Source organism: Mesoplodon bidens (assembly GCF_964165515.1).
Source record: "Mesoplodon bidens genome assembly, chromosome: 17".
NCBI lineage: Eukaryota > Metazoa > Chordata > Mammalia > Artiodactyla > Ziphiidae > Mesoplodon > Mesoplodon bidens.
Window position 1 is genome coordinate 42,983,207 of NC_138174.1, and position 20,570 is coordinate 43,003,776.

General features: G+C 35.2%; 1 protein-coding gene across 2 annotated transcripts in view; it reads right to left on the bottom strand.

Moving 5' to 3' along the window:
* Positions 1-17,098: 17,098 nt before the first annotated feature.
* KLHL1 (kelch like family member 1) overlaps positions 17,099-20,570 on the bottom strand; it is a gene marked incomplete at both ends in the record, with an annotated part of 390,611 nt that continues 387,139 nt past the window's right edge. For both annotated transcript variants that reach the window (XM_081214996.1, XM_081214995.1), the window contains one exon: positions 17,099-17,158. In XM_081214996.1, the coding sequence (XP_081071122.1) occupies positions 17,099-17,158 (60 nt within the window). The remainder of the gene's footprint in view (positions 17,159-20,570) is intronic.

Genomic DNA, 20,570 nt, shown 5'->3' on the forward strand with positions numbered 1-20,570 from the left:
TGGGGTTGTCAGTGTGAACACAGCCTGAAGGGGTTAGTGTGCCACAGCTAGCCGGGAGGGAGTCCGGGGAAAAGTCTGGACCAGCCGAAGAGGCAAGAGACTTTTTCTTCCCTTTTTGTTTACTGGTGTGCTAGGAGAGGGGATTAAGAGCGCTGCTTAAAGGAGCCCCAGAGACAGGAGCGAGCTGCGGCTAAAAGCGTGGACCGCAGAGATGGGCATAAGATGCTAAGTCTGCTGCTGCTGCCACAAAGAAACCTGTGTGCAAGCACAGGTCACTATCCACACGACCCTTCCAGGGAGCCTGTGCAGCCTGCCACTGCCAGGGTCCCGGAATACAGAGACAACTCCCCCAGGAGAACGCACTGCGTGCCTAAGGCTGGTACAATGTCACGCCGGCCTCTGCCACCACAGGCTCACCCTGCCTCCTTGCCCCTCCCTGCCCCCGGCCTGAGTGAGCCAGAACCCCCAAATCAGCGGCTCCTTTAACCCTGTCCTGTCTGAGCGAAGAACAGATGCCTTGCGGCAACCTACATGCAGAGGCGGGGCCAAATCCAAAGCTGAGTCTCCGAAGCTGTGAGAACAAAGAAGAGAAAGGGAAAACTCTCCCAGCAGCCTCAGAAGCAGTGGATTAAATCTCCACAATCAACTTGATGTACCCAGCATCTGTGGAATGAAATAATAGACAATGAATCATCCCAAACTGAGGAGGTGGACTTGGAGAGCAAGATTTATGATTGTTTTCCCCTTTCCCTCTTTCTGTAAGTGTGTATGTGTATGCTTCTGTGTGAGACTTTGTCTATACAGCTTTGTTTCCACCAACTGTCCGAGGGGTCTATCCGTCTTTTTTTTTTTTTTTTTAATTTTTCTTTCTCTTCTTAATAATAATTTTTTATGTGAATAACTTTATTTTATTTTATCTTAATTTATTTTATTTTACTTTATCTTCTTTTTTCCATCCTCCCTCCCTCCCTCCTTTCTTTCTTTCTTTCTTTCTACTTCTACTAATTCTTTCTTTCTACTTTTTCTCCCTTTTATTCTGAGCCGTGTGGATGAAAGGATTTTGGTGCTACAGCCAGGAGTCAATGATGTGCCTTTGAGGTGGGAGAGCCAAATTCAGAGCACTGGTCCACAAGAGACCTCCCAGCTCCACATAATATCAAATGGCAAAAATCTTCCAGAGATCTCCATCTCAACACCAGCACCCAGCTTCACTCAACGACCAGAAAGCTACAGTGTTGGACACTCCATGCCAAACAACTAGCAAGACAGGAACACAACCCCACCCATTAGCAGAGAGGCTGCCTAAAATCATAATAAGTCCACAGACACCCCAAAACTCACCACCAGACGTAGACCTGCCCATCAGAAAGACAAGATGCAACCTCATCCACCAGAACACAAGCACTAGTCCCCTTCACCAGGAAGCCTACACAACCCACTGAACAAACCTTAGCCACTGGGGACAGACACCATAAACAATGGGAACTAGGAACCTGCAGCCTGCAAAAAGGAGACCCCAAACACAGTAAGATAAGCAAAATGAGAAGACAGAAAAACACACAGCAGATGAAGGAGCAGGATAAAAACACAGCAGACCTAACAAATGAAGAGGAAATAGACAGTCTACCTGAAAAAGAATTCAGAATAATGATAGCAAAGATGATCCAAAATCTAGAAAATAGAATAGACAAAATGCAAGAAACATTTAACAAGGACCTAGAAGAACTAATGATAAAACAAGCAACGATGAACAGCACAATAAATAAAATTAAAAATACTCTACATGGGATCAATAGAAGAATAACTGAGGCAGAAGAACGAATAAGTGACCTGGAAGATAAAATAGTGGAAATAAATACTGCAGAGCAGAATAAAGAAAAAAGAATGAAAAGAATTGAGGACAGTCTCAGACACATCAGGGACAACATTAAACACAACAACATTCGAATTATAGGGGTTCCAGAAGAAGAAGAGAAGAAGAAAGGGACTTAGAAAATATTTGAAGAGATTATAGTTGAAAACTTCCCTAATATGGAAAAGGAAATAGTTAATCAAGTCCAGGAAGCACAGAGAGTCCCATACAGGATAAATCCAAGGAGAAATACACCAAGATGCATATTAATCAAACTGTCAAAAATTAAATACAAAGAAAACATTTTAAAAGCAGCAAGGGAAAAAAAAAAAAACACACAAGGGAATCCCCATAAGGTTAACAGTGGATCTTTCAGCAGATACACTGCAAGCCAGAAGGGACTGGCAGGACTTTTTTAAAGTAATGAAGGAGAAAAACCTGCAACCAAGATTACTCTACCCAGCAAGGATCTCATTCAGATATGGTGGAGAAATTAAAAACTTTACAGACAAGAAAAAGCTGAGAGAGTTCAGAACTACCAAACGAGCTTTACAACAATTGCTAAAGGAACTTCTCTAGGCAAGAAATACAACAGAAGGAAAAGACCTACAATAACGAACCCTAAACAATTAAGAAAATGGGTATAGGAACATACATATCGATAATTACCTTAAATGTAAATGGACTACATGCTCCCACCAAAAGACACAGAGTGGCTGAATGGATACAAAAATAAGACCCATATATATGCTGTCTACAAGAGACACACTTCAGATCTAGGAACGCATACAGACTGAAAGTAAGGGAATGGAAAATGATATTCCATGCAAATGGAATCCAAAAGAAAGCTGGAGTAGCAACTCTCATATCAGAAAAAATAGACTTTAAAATAAAGGCTAAAAACAAAAAATAAAAAATAAAAAATAAAAATAAAAAATAAAAATAAAATAAAATAAAAGCTATTACAAGAGACAAGAAGGACACTACATAATGATCAAGGGATTGATCCAAGAAGAAGATATAACAATTGTAAATATTTTTGCACCCAACATAGGAGCACCTCAATACATAAGGCAAATACTAACAGCCATAAAAGGGGAAATCGACAGTAACACATTCATAGTACATGACTTTAACACCCCACTTTCACCAATGCACAGATCATCTAAAATGAAAATAAATAAGGAAACACAAGCTTTAAATGATACATTAAACAAGATGGACTTACTTGATATTTATAGGACATTCCATCCAAAAACAACAGAATACACATTTTTCTCAAGTGCTCATGGAACATTCTCCAGGATAGATCATATGCTGGGTCACAAATCAAGCCTTGATAAATTTAAGAAAATTGAAATTGTATCAAATAACTTTTCTAACCACAATGCTATGAGACTAGATATCAATTACAAGAAAAAATTTGTAAAAAATACAAACACATGGAGGCTAAACAATACACTACTTAATAAAAAAGTGATCACTGAAGAAATCAAACAGGAAATTAAAAAATACCTAGAAACAATTGACAATGGAGACAGGATGACCCAAAACCTATGGGACGCAGCAAAAGCAGTTCTAAGAGGGAAGTTTATAGCAATACAATCCTACCTTAAGAAACAGGAAACATTTCAAATAAACAAACTAAACTTGCACCTAAAGCAATTAGAGAAAGAACAACAAAAATCCCCAAAGTTAGCAGAAGGAAAGAAATCATAAAAATCAGATCAGAAATAAATGAAAAAGAAATGCAGGAAACAATATCAAAGATCAATAAAACTAAAAGCTGGTTCTTTGAGAAGATAAACAAAATTGATAAACCATTAGCCAGACTCATCAAGAAAAAAAGGTAGAAGACTCAAATCAATAGAATTAGAAATGAAAAAGGAGAGGTAACAACTGACACTGCAGAAATACAAAAGATCATGAGAGATTACAACAGTCAACTCTAATCCTATAAAATGGACAACCTGGAAGAAACTGACAAATTCTTAGAAATGCACAACATGCCAAGACTTAATCAGGAAGAAATAGAAAATATGAACAGACCAGTCACAAGTACTGAAATTGAAACTGTGATGAAAAATCTTCCAACAAACAAAAGTCCAGGACCACATGGCTTCACAGGTGAATTCTATCAAATGTTTAGAGAAGAGCTAACACCTATCCTTCTCAAACTCTTCCAAAATATAGCAGAGTGAGGAACACTCCCAAACTCATTCTATGAGGCCACTAGCACCCTGATACCAAAACCAGACAAGGGTGTCACAAAGAAAGAAAACTACAGGCCTATATCACTGATGCACATAGATGCAAAACTCCTCAACCAAATACTAGCAAACAGAATCCAACAGCACATTAAAAGGATCATACACTATGATCAAGTGGGGTTTATTCCAGGAATTCAAGGATTCTTCAATATATGTAAATCAATCAACATGACATACCATATTAAACAACTGAAGGGGAAAAACCATATGGTCATCTCAATAGATGCAGAGAAAGCTTTAGACAAAATTCAACACCCATTTATGATAAAAACCCTGCAGAAAGTAGGCATAGAGGGAACTTTCCTCAACATAATAAAGTCCATACATGACAAACCCACAGCCAACATCATCCTCCATGGTGAAAAACTGAAAGCATTTCCACTAAGATCAGGAACAAGGCAATGTTGCCCACTCCCACCACTCTTAATCAACATAGTTTTGGAAGTTTTAGCCACAGCAATCAGAGAGCAAAAGGAAATAAAATGAATCCAAATCGGAAAAGAAAAAGTAAAGTTGTCACTGTATGCAGAGGACATGATACTATACATACAGAATCCTAAAGATGCTACCAGAAAACTACTAGAGCTAAGCAATGAATTTGGTAAAGTAACAGGATACAAAATTATTGCATAGAAATCTCTGGCATTCCTGTACACTAATGATGAAAAATCTGAAAGTGAAATTGAGGAAACACTCCCATTCACCTTTGCAACAATAAGAATAAAATATTTAGGAATAAACCTACCTAAGGAGACAAAAGACCTGTAGGCAGAAAATTATAAGACACTGATGAAAGCAATTAAAGATGATACAAATAGATGGAGAGATATACCATGTTCTTGGATTGGAAGAATCAACATCATGAAAATGACTCTACTACTCAAAGCAATCTACAGATCCAATGCAATCCCTATCAAACTATCACTGGCATTTTTCACAGAACTAGAACAAAACATTTCAAAATTTGTATGGAAACACAAAAGACCATGAATAGCCAAAGCAATCTTGAGAATGAAAAATGGAGCTGGAGGAATCAGGCTCCCTGACTTCAGACTATACTACAAAGCTATAGTAATCAAGACACTGTGGTACTGGCACAAAAACAGAAAGATAGATCAATGGAACAGGATAGAAAGCCCAGAGATAAGCCCACGCACATATGGTCAACTTATCTTTGATAAAGGAAGCAGGAATGTACAGTGGAGAAAAGACAGCCTCTTCAATAAGTGGTGATGAGAAAACTGGACAGGTATATGTAAAAGTATGAGATTAGATCACTCTCTAACACCATACACAAAAATAAGCTCAAAATGGATTAAAGACCTAAATGTAAGGCCAGAAAGTATCAAACTCTTAGAGGAAAACATAGGCAGAACACTCTATGACATAAATCACAGCAAGATCCTTTTTGACCCACTTCCTAGAGAAATGGAAATAAAAACAAAAATAAACAGATGGGACCTAATGAAACTTCAAAGCTTTTGCACAGCAAAGGAAACCATAAACAAGAACAAAAGACAACCCTCAGAAAGGGAGAAAATATTTGCAAATGAAGCAACTAACAAAGGATTAATCTCCAAAATGTATAAGCATCTCATGCAGCGCAATAGCAAAAAAGCAAACAACCCAATCCAAAAATGGGCAGAAGACCTAAATAGACATTTCTCCAAAGAAAATATACAGACTGCCAACAAACACATGAAAGAATGCTCAACATTATTAATCATTAGAGAAATTCAAATCAAAGCTACAATGAGATATCATCCCACACCAGTCAGAATGGCCATCATCAAAAAACCTAGAAACAATAAATGCTGGAGAGGGTGTGGAGAAAAGCAAACACTCTTGCACTGCTGGTGGGAATGTGAATTGGTACAGCTTCTATGGAGAACAATATGGAGGTTCCTTAAAAAACTACAAATAGAACTACCATATGACACAGCAATCCCACTACTAGCCATATACTCTGAGAAAACCATAATTCAAAAAGAGTCATGTACCCAAATGTTCATTGTAGCTCTATTCACAATAGCACGGAGATGGAAACAACCTAAGTGTCCATCATCAGATGCATGGATAAAGAAGATGTGGCACATATATACAATGGAATTATTACTCAGCCATAAAAAGAAACGAAATTGAGCTATTTGTAATGAGGTGGATAGACCTAGAGTCTGTCACACAGAGTGAATTAAGTCAGAAGGAGAAAGACAAATACAGTAGGCTAACACATATATATGGAATTTAAGAAAAAAAAATGTCATGATGAACCTAGGGGTAAGACAGGAATAAAGACACAGATCTACTAGAGAATGGACTTGAGGAAATGGGGAGGGGGAAGGGTAAGCTGTGACAAGGGAGAGATAGCCATGGACATATATACACTACCAAACGTAAGGTAGATAGCTAGTGGGAAGCAGCTGCATAGCACAGGTAGATCAGCTTGGTGCTTTGTGACCTCCTGGAGGGGTGGGATTAGGAGGGTGGGAGGGAGGGAGATGCAAGAGGGAAGAGATATGGGAACATATGTATATGTATAACTGATTCACTTTGTTATAAAGCAGAAACTAAGACACCATTGTAAAGCAATTATACTCCAATAAAAAAAACAAAATTCTTTGCAAAAAAAAAAAAAAAGAATTGGAGACCAACCACTTGAGACTCTGCACACACCCTAATCTTGTCAGCAGCCCCACCCTTGGACTAATGCTACAAAACTCCTCATCAAATTCTCCCTGGTTGGGACACATAGTTTTCAAGGGTAGGAGCCTGCTGTGTCCCCTTTTCCTGTCAAAGCAGTAAAACTATCTTTTTCTGCTTCACCCAAAACTCTGTCTCTGAGATTCGAATCGGCACCAGTGTACAGAGATGCTGAGTTTTTGCCATCTTTATATTTTCCCTGACTCTGCTACAAACAAAATTGCTTTCATAACTTATGAAATTACTTGATGATCTAGGTATTTGCTTAGCTTATATTATTATTTTTCTTTCCGTATCAGTCCTAGTGCTGATACTAACCTTGGTTCTGTTAATAGGCATATGTTTCTCAGAAAAATAAACTTCATGAAAAAAGTATTTGTACAATTGCTTCTCTAAAAATGATGGCCTAGTAGTAAACAATTTCTTAAACTGTGACACTTTTTGCATTTCTCTATGAAAAATCGCCATGCATAGCTGTTATCATAGTTCAAGAAGACTGTTTTGTTTACTTTATTAACACTTATCAAGGATTTTCTCAAGGATAGGCACTGTTCTAAGTGGCTTAAATACTTTTCACATTTTATCCTCCCAATAAACTTAGAGTGAGGAAACTCAGAAATAAAGAGGTTAAGTAATTTGTCTTAGTCACATATCTGGAAAAATGTATATAACTCAGATACAATAATGTGTGACCTGAAACAAAATTATAACCTCTTAACACCTAAGAATACTTCCTGAATGTGTAAAGAACTGTTCTATATTTTGTCACCTTAACCAGTCCCTGAGGGCTAAATGATCCTTGGCTTAATTTATTTCTTAGCTCTCCCATCTCCATTCCTTGATCAATGAATAAAGTTTCTGCTCTGCTATACTGAACCTGGTTTCCTTTGATTGGCATTTGCGACTCTGGTCAAAGGACCCCCTAAGGGGTGACCAACCCATTGGGAATCAGTAATACATATTATCAAACTTGCTATAAATGTCAGATAAAAAATATATACCTGAAGTAAACTGGTGAAATGAAAGTTCATTCAGTACCTCCTGCCACTTGGATCCTTACCCATAATTTATAGTTGAAGAAAAGTAGATTACTAAATGCATATAATGTTTCTTTTTCTGGAGGCCTTACAGAAGAGAGAAAGGCATCCTACAATTTTCCAAATCAGAGCTACTTAGCACTTTTAACATAAGAATTCACAAATATTTATTTGTCTGCATTACCTAAGGGTTCATCAGTAAACCATTTGAGAATTATTTCTGAGCCTATAAAGGGCCTAGCAAAAATACCTTCCTCCTCCCAAGATTTAACAATGGTAGTTATGTGGGAGACGAGTAAAATGTGGTTAGAGAAAAAAGGACATAATTTTTTTTACATCTTCAAGTCTACTTCAGACAGAGGTAGGAGATAAATGGGGATAAGCAGCTGGAGTTTGTCCCCTGTGGACAGATATTCCAAGATGAAGATAATAGCAGGAGTCAGAAGCTAAGCCCTGCCCAGATAAAAGATAGAGACCACATATTTCTCATTCTCCATGTCAAGGAGACCTTCCTGACTACAACTGTGAAGAAAGGCTTTTCAGGGGCCAAAAAGGGACAGGGCGCCACCCCATAGTAGATGATGTCAACCTACCCATAGGCCTCTTCACTAGAATCCATCTTGGCTAAGATAAACCAAATACAGACTCAGAGCCAGGCAAAGCAAACTGATTGGCCAGAGGAAACCCGCAAGAAATGCCCCATATAGGTGATTCAAACTACCATTAGAGCTCAACTCTTTCTCTGAGCCTTTCCATGTGTCTATCCACATGTATCTTTTTTCCTCCAAATAGACACTTTATTTGTTTCACTACTTTCCATCTCTTTGTGAAAATTCCTTTCTACAAAGCTGACAGCCCAGGGTCTTGTCACTGGCCCCTGCTCTAGTGGGTAGGATTCAGCGCTGTCAGTTCCATGGCCTGACTTCAATCTCTGGCAGGGAACCAAAATCCTGCTTCAAGCTGCTGCAGGACGAGGCCACCCAAGATCAAGACCCTTCTCCAGATTTCTCTTTCCTTAGAAATAAGAGTTTCTTTGTTAAATCTGTCTTCTCCCCAAACAATTTTGATATCAAGCAGGACTCTATGGGGCTCCTGGGCACAAAAACCTTTCTGAGTCCCCCATTTCTTGATTACAGGAAATAGGTTTCATTCAGCCTCCATGACATTCCCTGAGTTCCAAGGAGCAGATTCAAACAGTTGCTGATTAGGGAAGGGAGGGGATGTGGAGACAAGGGAGGAATAGTCAAAAGAAACAATAATGTAGCCTTGGGGCAGGGTCCTGGTTCCCCCTCAAGGGATATATATAACAGTATCTTTGAGCTGTTTGGCAAATGCTGAAATCCCACCAGCTGGGAGAAGTTAACCGTGTACTGCCTACAAGCACATAGACCCCAGACTGCTTGAAACCAGAAGGTTGATGATGCTGACTCTCACTTACCTCACCACCAACCAGTCAGAATATTGTCCAAGAGCTGATAATGCCCTATCTAAACCATTACTATAAAACTCCTCACTATCCTCTGCAGGGTGGGACACACAGTTTTGAGGGCATTAGCCTGCTGTGGCCCCCTTTGCCTGGCAAAGCAATAAATCTATTCTTTTCTACTTAACCCAAAACTCTGTCTCTGAGAATTAATTCAGTGTTGAGGTACACAGGCCAGATTCGGCTTCAATTTAATGTTATGTCATCAACTTCTTTTACCTCTGGCACTTAAATCTACCCCAAAGTTTACTCAGGGAATTTACTCAGGGAATTATTTGCTTATAAGTGTGTTCTTCTCACTGTTCTGGAAATAAATAACTAACTTGTTGCTTAAAATTATGCCTCCAACACCAATTTTGATTCCTAGCATTATAGAAGATTTTCAGTTAATATTTGACAGATGAATATGTTTCATTATGAATATATTACATTTAATTTATCTTTGTCATATAAATTATGGATAATTATTATTTTATGGATCTGTAATTTGTATATGCTTATGTAATTTGAAGCCAACTGAAGAATTGATATTTTTCTGCAAGTTCCTGAATTTTTATTCAGTTCAAAATAACAGCATAGGGCTTCCCAGTCATTGAGAGTCTGCCTGCCGATGCAGGGGACACAGGTTCGTGCCCCGATCCGGGAAGATCCCGCATGCCGCGGAGTGGCTGGGCCCGTGAGCCATGGCTGCTGAGCCTGCGCATCCAGAGCCTGAGTTCTGCAATGGGAGAGACCACAACAGTGAGAGGCCTGCATACTGCAAAAATAAATAAATAAATAAATAAAAATAATAATATGTGAATAATAGAATTAGTCCAAAAAATAATGTCACTAAAGTAGTGTTTTTTATGACCATCGAGCTGATTTATTCCAGTTGAGAATGTATATCTAAGAAGGTGACATTATTATTAAAGAATATTTTATATGTGCTAAACCATTTGATAATCAACAAGCACATAGAAAATTGAGACTAGCCATCAAAACAAATATTTTGTTCACTGGTTAATCTACTTTCCTGTTTCTACTGTTTCTGATAGTAGGTAGGGGCTGTTGATTTGTTAGGATTTAGAAAACTCAATGTAGCATATTTATATGTAAAAATAAGATACTTCTTTGACTCTGAAATCACCTTAACCTTTCTTTTACTATATTCTTTGGCATTACTTTGCTAGTTCAATTCCCGTAGTCAAGCTTTTAGTCTCCATGGTTACTTTTGCAAATGTAATTTGGTGAAAGGAATAGAATAAAAATCAATCAAGTCAGTGCTTGGACATGCAATTTAGCTATTCTCCCTAATATGTACACTTCATGTTCTGTTTCCTAGACTCCTTTAGGAATTCTCTTAACTTTTAAACTGATATCAAATTAGTTTTAATCTAATTTTCCTTTTCAAAGATTTAAAATAAAAATAAATTACCTGTAAGCATCTTTGATACCAGTTAATATCTAAATGTTATTTGTATTAGCTAATTATTGCACATCATTTATACCTGGCAATAGAAGTGATGGAAAAGAAGAGGTTTTGGACATTTAGGAAAACATAGGCATTCAAATACATATTATTTTTAAAAGAATTTCAACATTTTTGTGAGTGGGCATGGGAGGTAAGGGATATAACAACTATGCATTTCCAAACAGCTATATCTCATCTTTCTGAATTATTACTAAGCAGAAATAGACATTTAAAATTATCTTCAACTATCTAACAGAGATGATCTGTGCTAAGGTGGGGAAAAAATAAGGTAGAATACAAATACACTTATATTAGGTACAGATATTAGGATATAATGACTAAAACATTATCTAAATACAATAAAAATCCTTACATTTTTTACTGGAGGTAATCTAGTATCCATAAGTTTGTTTAATTTTTGAGGCAATATGAAGCATTTTCTCATAAATTTTTATTTAATTTAGGATATTTAATAAAATTGATTGTCAGATCTATACCATAAAATTCTATTTTTTGTTTTATGATGGATAGAGTATAACTCTGAAGAAACTGTTAGTTTGAATTGGAGGTAATGATGAATTAATAATAGGTATGGAAGTACTTTATAAATGTTAACATTTTTTTTTTGAGTGAGTGCATTTTATGTAGGAGGAAGACTATTAGTAGTTATTTTCTTCATACAATAAAAGCAATTTTTAAAACTAATTATATAAGCAAACCACATTTTCCTTAAGTTTCTAAATGGAACTTTCAGAGTCTTGGGATTTTAGTTATAAATCTATGAAATATTAATAATACTTTTAAAGGGCCCCTTGATTAATGTGTACTCATATGAATTTAAGGACATTAAATTTTCTTAAACAGTCTCACATAGCTTATTTAAACTTCCTCCCACATTTTAATCTACATTCATAAATATAATATGTTTGTGTTCTAAGCTTGTGTAGTACTTATCCTAAGAAAACTTTTCAAAACATTAGTCAACACTAACAAATATAGCGTTAAAATTATAAATTCAATGGTAAAATTTTAATATTCAAACGTTGTAACTTTCTCTTACTCTTCCACATAACATTTTTTTAAATCTAAAATTAATATTACTTACTGCTTTAGAATAAGTCAGTTATGATTGAGCTTCTAACATATCAAAATATATTAATGTTGTTAAATTAATTAAACAAAGAGGCCTTTAGACTGAGGTGGTTCTAACGTAAGGGTAGCCTATGAAAGCAAACAAAAATCTAAACCTGTAAATGCCTCAAAGTTACAAAATCAAACTGCTAAAAACAAGCAATCACAGCCAACTAAGCTTTAAGCTAAAGCCAATCAAATAATTCCCTTTCTTTGCCTCTGCACCTCCTCTATATGTCTTTCTCCTAGCTCCTATTGGCTGAGCACTCCTAACTACTTCCAGTTTGGGCCTGCTTGCTTGGAATCAAGTTTTGCTGAAATAATCTCTTAACAGTTTTATTATGCCTCAGTTTATCTTTTAACTACACAAACATTTTAATTGTATCCCTCAATTTAATATAAAAGGTGTTGATGCTGTGGGTTTGATTTTCTCCATCATTTATACACCAATTATAAATCTAACTCATTTTGAAAATTCAAGTTTCTCAGTAAGCAGGGGAAGAGGTTTGACCTTCTAAGTGTTAAAAAGAAAACCATAGGCCCAAAATGGCATCACTTGTGCTAAAGCCCATGATACCAAACCTAGATTTAATACCTAACCTAATTGTCATTTTCATCTTCTTCAGAAATGTAATTTTAATCAAACAGTTTGGAATTTTCTGGTCATCACAAATGAGGTAATCTGTCAGGTAAGCCTTTGCATCATTTCCCAGGGAAAGAAAAGGCAATCTGCATGATAAAACCTGTGCTGTTCCCTTACCCCTAAAAAGAAGACATCCTGGATTAAAAATAATTATTTCCCTTCTTTTGTTAATAACTCTCTTGCTCTACCTTCTTCCTATAAAGCCCTTCCATTTTCTACAACCCCCTTCTGAGCTCCCCTCTAGTTGCTAAATGGGGTGCTGCCCAATTCATGAATCATTGAATAAAGTCAATTAGATCTTCAAATTTACTAGGTTGACTTTGTATTTTAACATAAGCTAGCTGGGGATTACTTCCCAAGCAAACTTGAATTTATCATCTCAAGAGAATTGAGGTGAATAAGAATCACTGATGGATTGTAAGCCAGAAATTTGGCTACTTGAGACCAGGGATTACTTCTGTCCTCTCCAGTCTCAGTAAGACTGAAACAGATTACAAAATAATGGGCATAGTATGAACATATACTTTCTCTTGCATCTCCCTTTTTAAAAATTGTAGGCTTTTGTAATTGGAACTCTCTGCTTATCATATATGCATTTCACCTAGCTAACTGTTTTTCTGCTGGGGCTTGGAGGGAATCGAATGAGTAACACCCTCCTCCTCATCTAGTTTCTGAACCCATTAAAAAATTAGACAAAGTGAAAGCAGATGAGAACTAAAACATTACTTCTATTTCTGATAAAGTTTATCCTGGAGTACATGGATTAAATATGAGAACTAGACAGGATTGCTAACTCCCTAGTTGGCGCCCTCATTGAGAAAATCAGAGAGGGAAATAGAGTTTGCAGAGAAATAGTGACTGAAGTTGGTGTTTCTCAAGGTTTAACAAGTCATATTAGGTATTTTGTTAAAAAACAGGATCTCATTTAGCAGCTCTGGATGGGTTTCAGATTTAGCTTTTCTAACAAACTCCTAAGCGATAGTAAAGTTGCTTATCCGGGAACTATACTATGTCTCCTAAAGTTAGATAGAAAAACAACTGGAGAGAAAATACACTAATATCAATCATTAGGACAAATACAATGAAAACTAAGAAGCTTAATTCTCCCCGTATGAAATAAGGGAAGAGATTTTCCTCCCCTTCTTTTTCTCAGAGCATTTACTTTAGAAAACTTGTAATTCTGAGTACTTTTTTCTCTCTTTGAAATGTTTATAAATCCTTTTAAAAACTAGATAGGACTTTTGTCAGCTTTATGACTTAGGGATGTCTTTCTCAAGGGCTAGGAAGCCATTTCTTTGAAATGTAATCCTCAAGGAAGACAGCACCCCTATTGCACAGCTCCTGTGGGGGGGGAGGAGTCTATCTGGTGGGACCTTAATCCAAGTTGCAAAATTACCTACTGTCACAAAGTTTTGAGAAGTGTGTTTTTCCCCCCCTCTGGATAAAGCTAATTAGCTAACTCAAATGGTCACGCCAACTACTGGGTAAAGTAAGGATGAATTGTGTGACAAATAGTGCTGTTCAGTCCTCTTACTTAAGAAGTAGATATTGTTTATCTGGCAAAAATATGTCTAATGAGTTGTATCTGCTTGGCTGCATGGAAGGGTGAGATTTCTCTTTATATTTGTGATCTCTTAGCATGTTGCCTGTGATGTGTATTATATTCCGGTTTCATGCTTATTCAATAATAAAAAAAAAGTTTTTTCTAGCACTTTTGTGGAGAGGTTTTCTTGATTTTAGAAGCTTTTTTGTTTGTTTTTAATTTATTTTCTCAACACTGTCACACATCTACTGCAATACTACTGGTTCATTATCATTTCAATAAATACAGTACTACACAGCCTGAGGTTGGTGGAACACACAGATGTGAAGCACTGACTATGGGACTTGAGCATCTAAAGACTTGGTATCCAGGGCAGGTCCTGGAACCAAATCCCCATGGATATGGAGGGGCAATTGTATATTACATATTCCTATTATCATTAATAGTCATCTTTAACATTGAAAATATTTGCAGATTATTCTAAGATTATATAGAGATATTTATAAAAATAAGTTATATCCTGGAGATATCAATGCAGTAAAGAACCTGAAAATAAACCTGAACAGTGTCTTAGGAAAACTATCCTCATTGATGGTATTTTCTATACTTTTTTTATTTAAGTATGCCTTATTAATCAAACAGCCAAATAGTAAATCCTGTCTTTAGCAGAAATTTTACCCCAAAGGGCAGTCTTTAGCATAGCTGAATAAGGACCTGCATAAATTTCATGCTATGCACCTTTTAACTACATTTTAAAAATCATTGATACTTCCTTAACACCTTGGCAGTTGACAAAGTTTCAAGAATCCTGGATTGGAGTCATGGCAGGGTAGATGGTAAGTCCTGAAACTCATGTGAACTTAGTGGACAATATACTTTTCAGTAAATGGCATGATAATATCCCTTCTTCCTATCTCATATAAGCTTAGAGTTTATTGCTCAAACAGCTCTGCAATGTCCTTGTATGGTAAATTTGGTGTGTACACTCATGGTATGAAATATAAGAGGCAGCAGGCTAATATGATACACATATAGAAAATAGTTAGTTGAATGCAGCAAATTTGGGGAAAATTCCCTCTCAGGAAAAAAAAAATTTGTAAAAATTTTGATAAATTTATTAACCAAGTTTTAAATATGACCACCACAAAGCTTTACCGATTAAAAAATAGATATACACCATTCTATCTTCCCCTCTATTCTTTAACATTTCAAAAATAAATTGTCCACCTCAGTTAGCTAATATTATCTGTATGTTCTATGCATTGAAGTAAATATGTAGGCAAAGAAGTTGAATATACTTAACAATTCTAAACTGTACAACTAGAAATGGCTAAAATGATAAATTTCATGCTATTCATCTTTTAACTATGATTAAAAAGTCACTGATACTTCCTTAATATCTTATATCATTTTTCTGAAATGTGACTAATAAATTTGATCACATATACATGTTGGGAAATTTTATATTTCCTAGTATTTCCTTGACATAAACTATCAATATTTTCCTTGGCTATTAATTTCAAATATATTTCCACTACCCAGTAATAAAACTCAATTCCATGTTTTACATTGACTCAAAAAGAGGGATTTTCTTGACTTTTCTAGCCCCTGCATGATTATCAGCACCTTCATCATGGGATAGGCATTTTCTAAGCACTATTGTTAGCTGTCTCAAGTGAGTGACTACAAAAGAAAACAATAATTAAAAATTGCATTTGCTGTCAGCATAGTATTTAGAAAGAAATAAACTTGTGTTTTGATGAAAATATATACTTCTTGATTTTTGAAAAATCGAGCAATAAAACATCTATTTCTTGTCAATTTTTTACTCAGTTTTGAATTAAAATTTATTGAAAAAAAATACACTGATAAAAGTAAATTTTCTATTATTTATTAATTATATTTAAAATTTACATGGACTATTAAGGACATTGTGTAATGTTTCTACTATATGCTTTAAACAATTACAAACATTGGCATAAAATAATGTGCATATCAATGTAACAAGTTTGAAAAGTGGGGAATGAGAATCTGAAGCCTGCCTTCCTTCTAACAATGATGATTAACACTCCAAATGAATGGATCATAGATTTCTCTCTCAAATTTCTAACATTCTTTATGAACAAAATTCTAAAGGACTTCAACATGCAATGGATATCTATCTATCTATCTATCTATCTATCTATCTATATATATATGTATATATATAACATTCATAATAACTAACTTCCATGCTTACACTGAACTCATCATAAGGCAAAAGCCTATAATTGTACTGATTCTTTGGCTCAGTGTGTTCAAAAAGCAAAGCAATGTGGTAAGCTTAATGAAAAAGATCCTTTGTGTTTTCCAGCTTCAAATTGCTAATACAGTTACAATAAAATCCAACCATCCTCTCAGATGATATATGCAGCTTTGATTTGTTTTCTGAATGCAAGAGACAAGCATGAATCTGTTTCTCTAGTTCGTAGTTTAGGAAAATTAGGAAGAAGCATGTTTGTTTTAATAAACATCATTCCACCTCCTGGCATGATCACATCTGAGTAGGAAAATAGTAAATTGATCAAATTCTGTCAGATGAAATATCATGTCTTCTACTCTTGGCAACCTCTTGGTATCTCCACAGATTATAAAACAATTGAATGAACTGCGGTCATGAAATTATCCATGTCACAAATCTCGGTTTCTCCTTTTAATTGCTCAAGAAAAACAAGCCTTTGGTAACTCTAGTTACTGTATGCCACAATACAAAACAAATTACCAATAACCATTCCTGAACTAACACATGACTAGATAGTGTTCCCAGAGCAGTTTGTTTTCTTGTTTCCCATAATTCTGTTTGATCTTCTATTTCTTTTGACATCAGTAGGTAAATCTACCAAAATCTTTGTTCTTGAAGAATTTTCATCTCAGGAAGTTCTCATTCTTGCCCTCTGATATAAAAATAACCATTCCAGCAATTAAAATATATCCAAATAAAAATAAGTCAAGGTTGCTTGATGACTACTACACAGGCACCTGCTCTCCCAATATTCAAGGAAGCCATCTGTTGAAAAAGATAAAACAGAATTTAACACAAATTTTACTGTCTTAAAATATACAAATTACAATGTATTTAAACCACTCATTCATATGCATGAAAATCATTAATAAATGTGCTTATCTTTTCCCAATTTATCCACAAGTAGTATAATATAAATGGAAACAATGAAAATGACATTTACATAAAACAATAATATGTATATTGAAATTTTTTAAACCTGAAATCATTTACAGAATTTTTAATGAAACTAATAAATTCTTTAATGATTTTTAGTGAAATGAAGCTGTTTAAGAAAAGTTTCCAGCAAAGATTTATTCTAGAGCTTGCATGGACACATTTGTGATGATATTTCATAGTGACAGCTTGGAGTATATTTTAGATGAAATAGCTATTTCACTATTGAAGTCATTGTGAAGTTACTTCCCAAGATATTATACTGAATTAAATGTGTTATTCATTCATTCTAAACAGAGACATACAGTGATATAGCTTCAATATTTTCTTATTAATAGGCCATAATTATAATTGCTACAGGACCTATTTCTTTTAAGTCTACATTATGCTTGTCATTGAAATGAGAACTGAGATTTTTAAAATAATCCTGAATATGAAATTGGTTAGAAATACATAAAAACAATAATTTTTTAAAAGTTTGTAATGAAAATTTATTCCATAGAGGTAAACTAAGATTTTAGTAATTTGAACTTTTTCATATCAATGATTTTTATTATAGTTTTCTAAGAATACACACATAAAAACATTAGGTAGATGAGAAATTACAGGATATTATTTCAAAGAGAAAGGAATAAAATGTAGCAAATAAAATAGCTATGAGAAAAACAACCTCAGATCACATACATTATCTTATTGATTGAGAAAGGACATGGTCTCACTCTCTAAATATGAAAGTTACCATCATTATCTAATTATCTACTAGTTCTTTTAACTGTGCTTATTGTTACCTGCCATCCTCCTTGCAGGTTAAAAATAAAAACAGAAACAAAACCAAAAAAACTTCCCATATGACTTTTTTTTTATTCCTTTCATTTAATACCTTATTTTTTAAAAAGCTAATATAACATATTTTGTCTTTTTCATAGATATTTGCTCAAAATGAGAAGTGAAAAGGGGTATGTGATATATTGATAGTGTATTGTGTGTTAAGAATAATTTTTATAGATCACTGTCACATTTATAATCCCATCATATGTTGTCATCTCTATATAACAGGCATGTGAATGGAGTGTCAAGAGACAATATGTAAATCTGGTAACATCAATGTCCACAATCTGAAATATTTCTGACTCCAAAATGCGCACAGTTTCCATTGTCTCTCTTTTAGTTTCCAATGATTTTGAAGTATTGTTTCACATCAGAGCCATCTAAGGGACTTTTACAAAGTATAAGTACTCAAGGCCCACCATTCAATGGGAATGGGATGAGTATTGGGTAGATGTATTTTTGAAGTTTCCCAAATACTCTCTGATATTCATTCAATACTGAAAAATACTATGCATAGTTTCTAGATGAAGTATAATGTACATACGTTCACTTTATGTCTGTATCTACATTTGCATCTATATTTCTATACATGCTTATATGTGTGTGTAAAAATGAATGTCTGCTTTTTTCCCCGAGTTTACTATTCCTCCTGTATTTATTTTACCAGTGAATGCCACCTCTTTCTAACCAGTTGCTCAAGATAGGAACCTAGAGCACATCCATGACACTTAGTTTCACCACCCTCAACCTTGCAGGTAAATAACCATCAAGTCCTATAACTATCTCTCCAACAAACTTAATTATACCCATTCGTACTGTCTTCAACCCAGTTTAGGTTACAGTTTCACCCTGAGTGTGAAGGGGAGCAGAATATGCCACTTTAGGGTATGCCACTTTGGCATATTGATTATTTTGAACTAAAGGTACCTGAGGGATGCCGGGCACAAGAGGGACACTCTGACCCTCTTTGAACAAATAAAGCAGGAGATAAATCTCCCATGTGAAATGGTACCCTCTATGTACCAGGAGGATAGAGGCATATTTATCATCAGACATAGGGAATTTAGGGCCAAGAAGGCTGTGTAAACAAACCTTGTAACTTCACCAATTTACTACCTCAATCCCAAACCACTTTGTCTACTCAGTACTTCATGAATTTATTGTTTCTTTGTCTAAAAAGTATCAAAGCTTCCTGCTTTGGTCACTTCTTTGAGTCTCATGTATTTATGGGTTTCCTTATGTACAAAATTTAATTTGTTTTTCTCCCATTAATTTGTTTTATGTCAATTTAAATTGTTTCATTAGCTGAAGAAAGAAGAAGGGAAGAAGGAAAAATTGTCCACCCCTACAGTGGATTAGTAAAGTATGTCCTAATAAATTTCCAACTCTTACCTTGCTTTCTCCTAATTGTTCTTCACTTCTCATCAAGTGCAATCATTTTAAAGCACAATTCTGATGATTTACTTTCCCTGTCTAAAATCCTTCATTAGTTCTCCTTTAGGTTTATGGTAGAGTCATGATTATATAACATGGTTTCTGGTCCTATATGATATAGACATAATTTATCTCTCCAAACTTACTGCTCACCGCTCTATTTATTGCCGAATGAAACATGCCATGTGTTCTCCTTCCTGCGGCTCTTTAAAAATTCTCTTCCTTAAACCAAACCACTCCCCATATTTTTATCTGTTTAACTATTACTCATTTTCTATGCTTCACTCTACATATCATTTCCTGAAAGAAGATTTCTCTACCCAACACACTTAAGTTCTATCATAGTGTTAAGTATTCCCCTTACCCCAACATTTATCATTCCATTTTAAGCATTTGATATATTCTACAAAAATACATTTTAAATATTTGAGAACTCTTCCCCTTTTCCTCCTTGGTCCAGTTTTATCTTACTTAATACATATTTTAAAAAATCTGTCCTGTTCTCTCCCCAGGGTTATACCTTTCAGCCTTAGTATGATAACCTAAGAAGGTTGGCATGAAAACAATTATTAAACAGCAACTGAAGATTTAAATATCTCACCAGGCTTCCCTGAAACTCATTCTAAGCATCTTATATATCTATTATATGCAAATAAACTAAATCCATGCACAACAGAGTAAACTGAATTGCAAAAATAATTCACAATAAATTTATTTAAGAAATATTCACATATCTCTCACCCCATGCCAGCAACTATGTCAGTTTTTGGAGATATGACAGTAAATGACACACTATCTTTGTTTCTTTACAGCTGCAGGTAGATGCAGAAAGACAGCACTACAACATTGTACCAAGGAAGACATGAAAGGGTGATTTTAGCCAGGCTAGGGGAAATGGAATTAAATTTTTCTTTCTATGTTTTGAAGCACACATATTGTTTTTTCAAATCAAATGCAAAAACACAAAATAACAATGTTA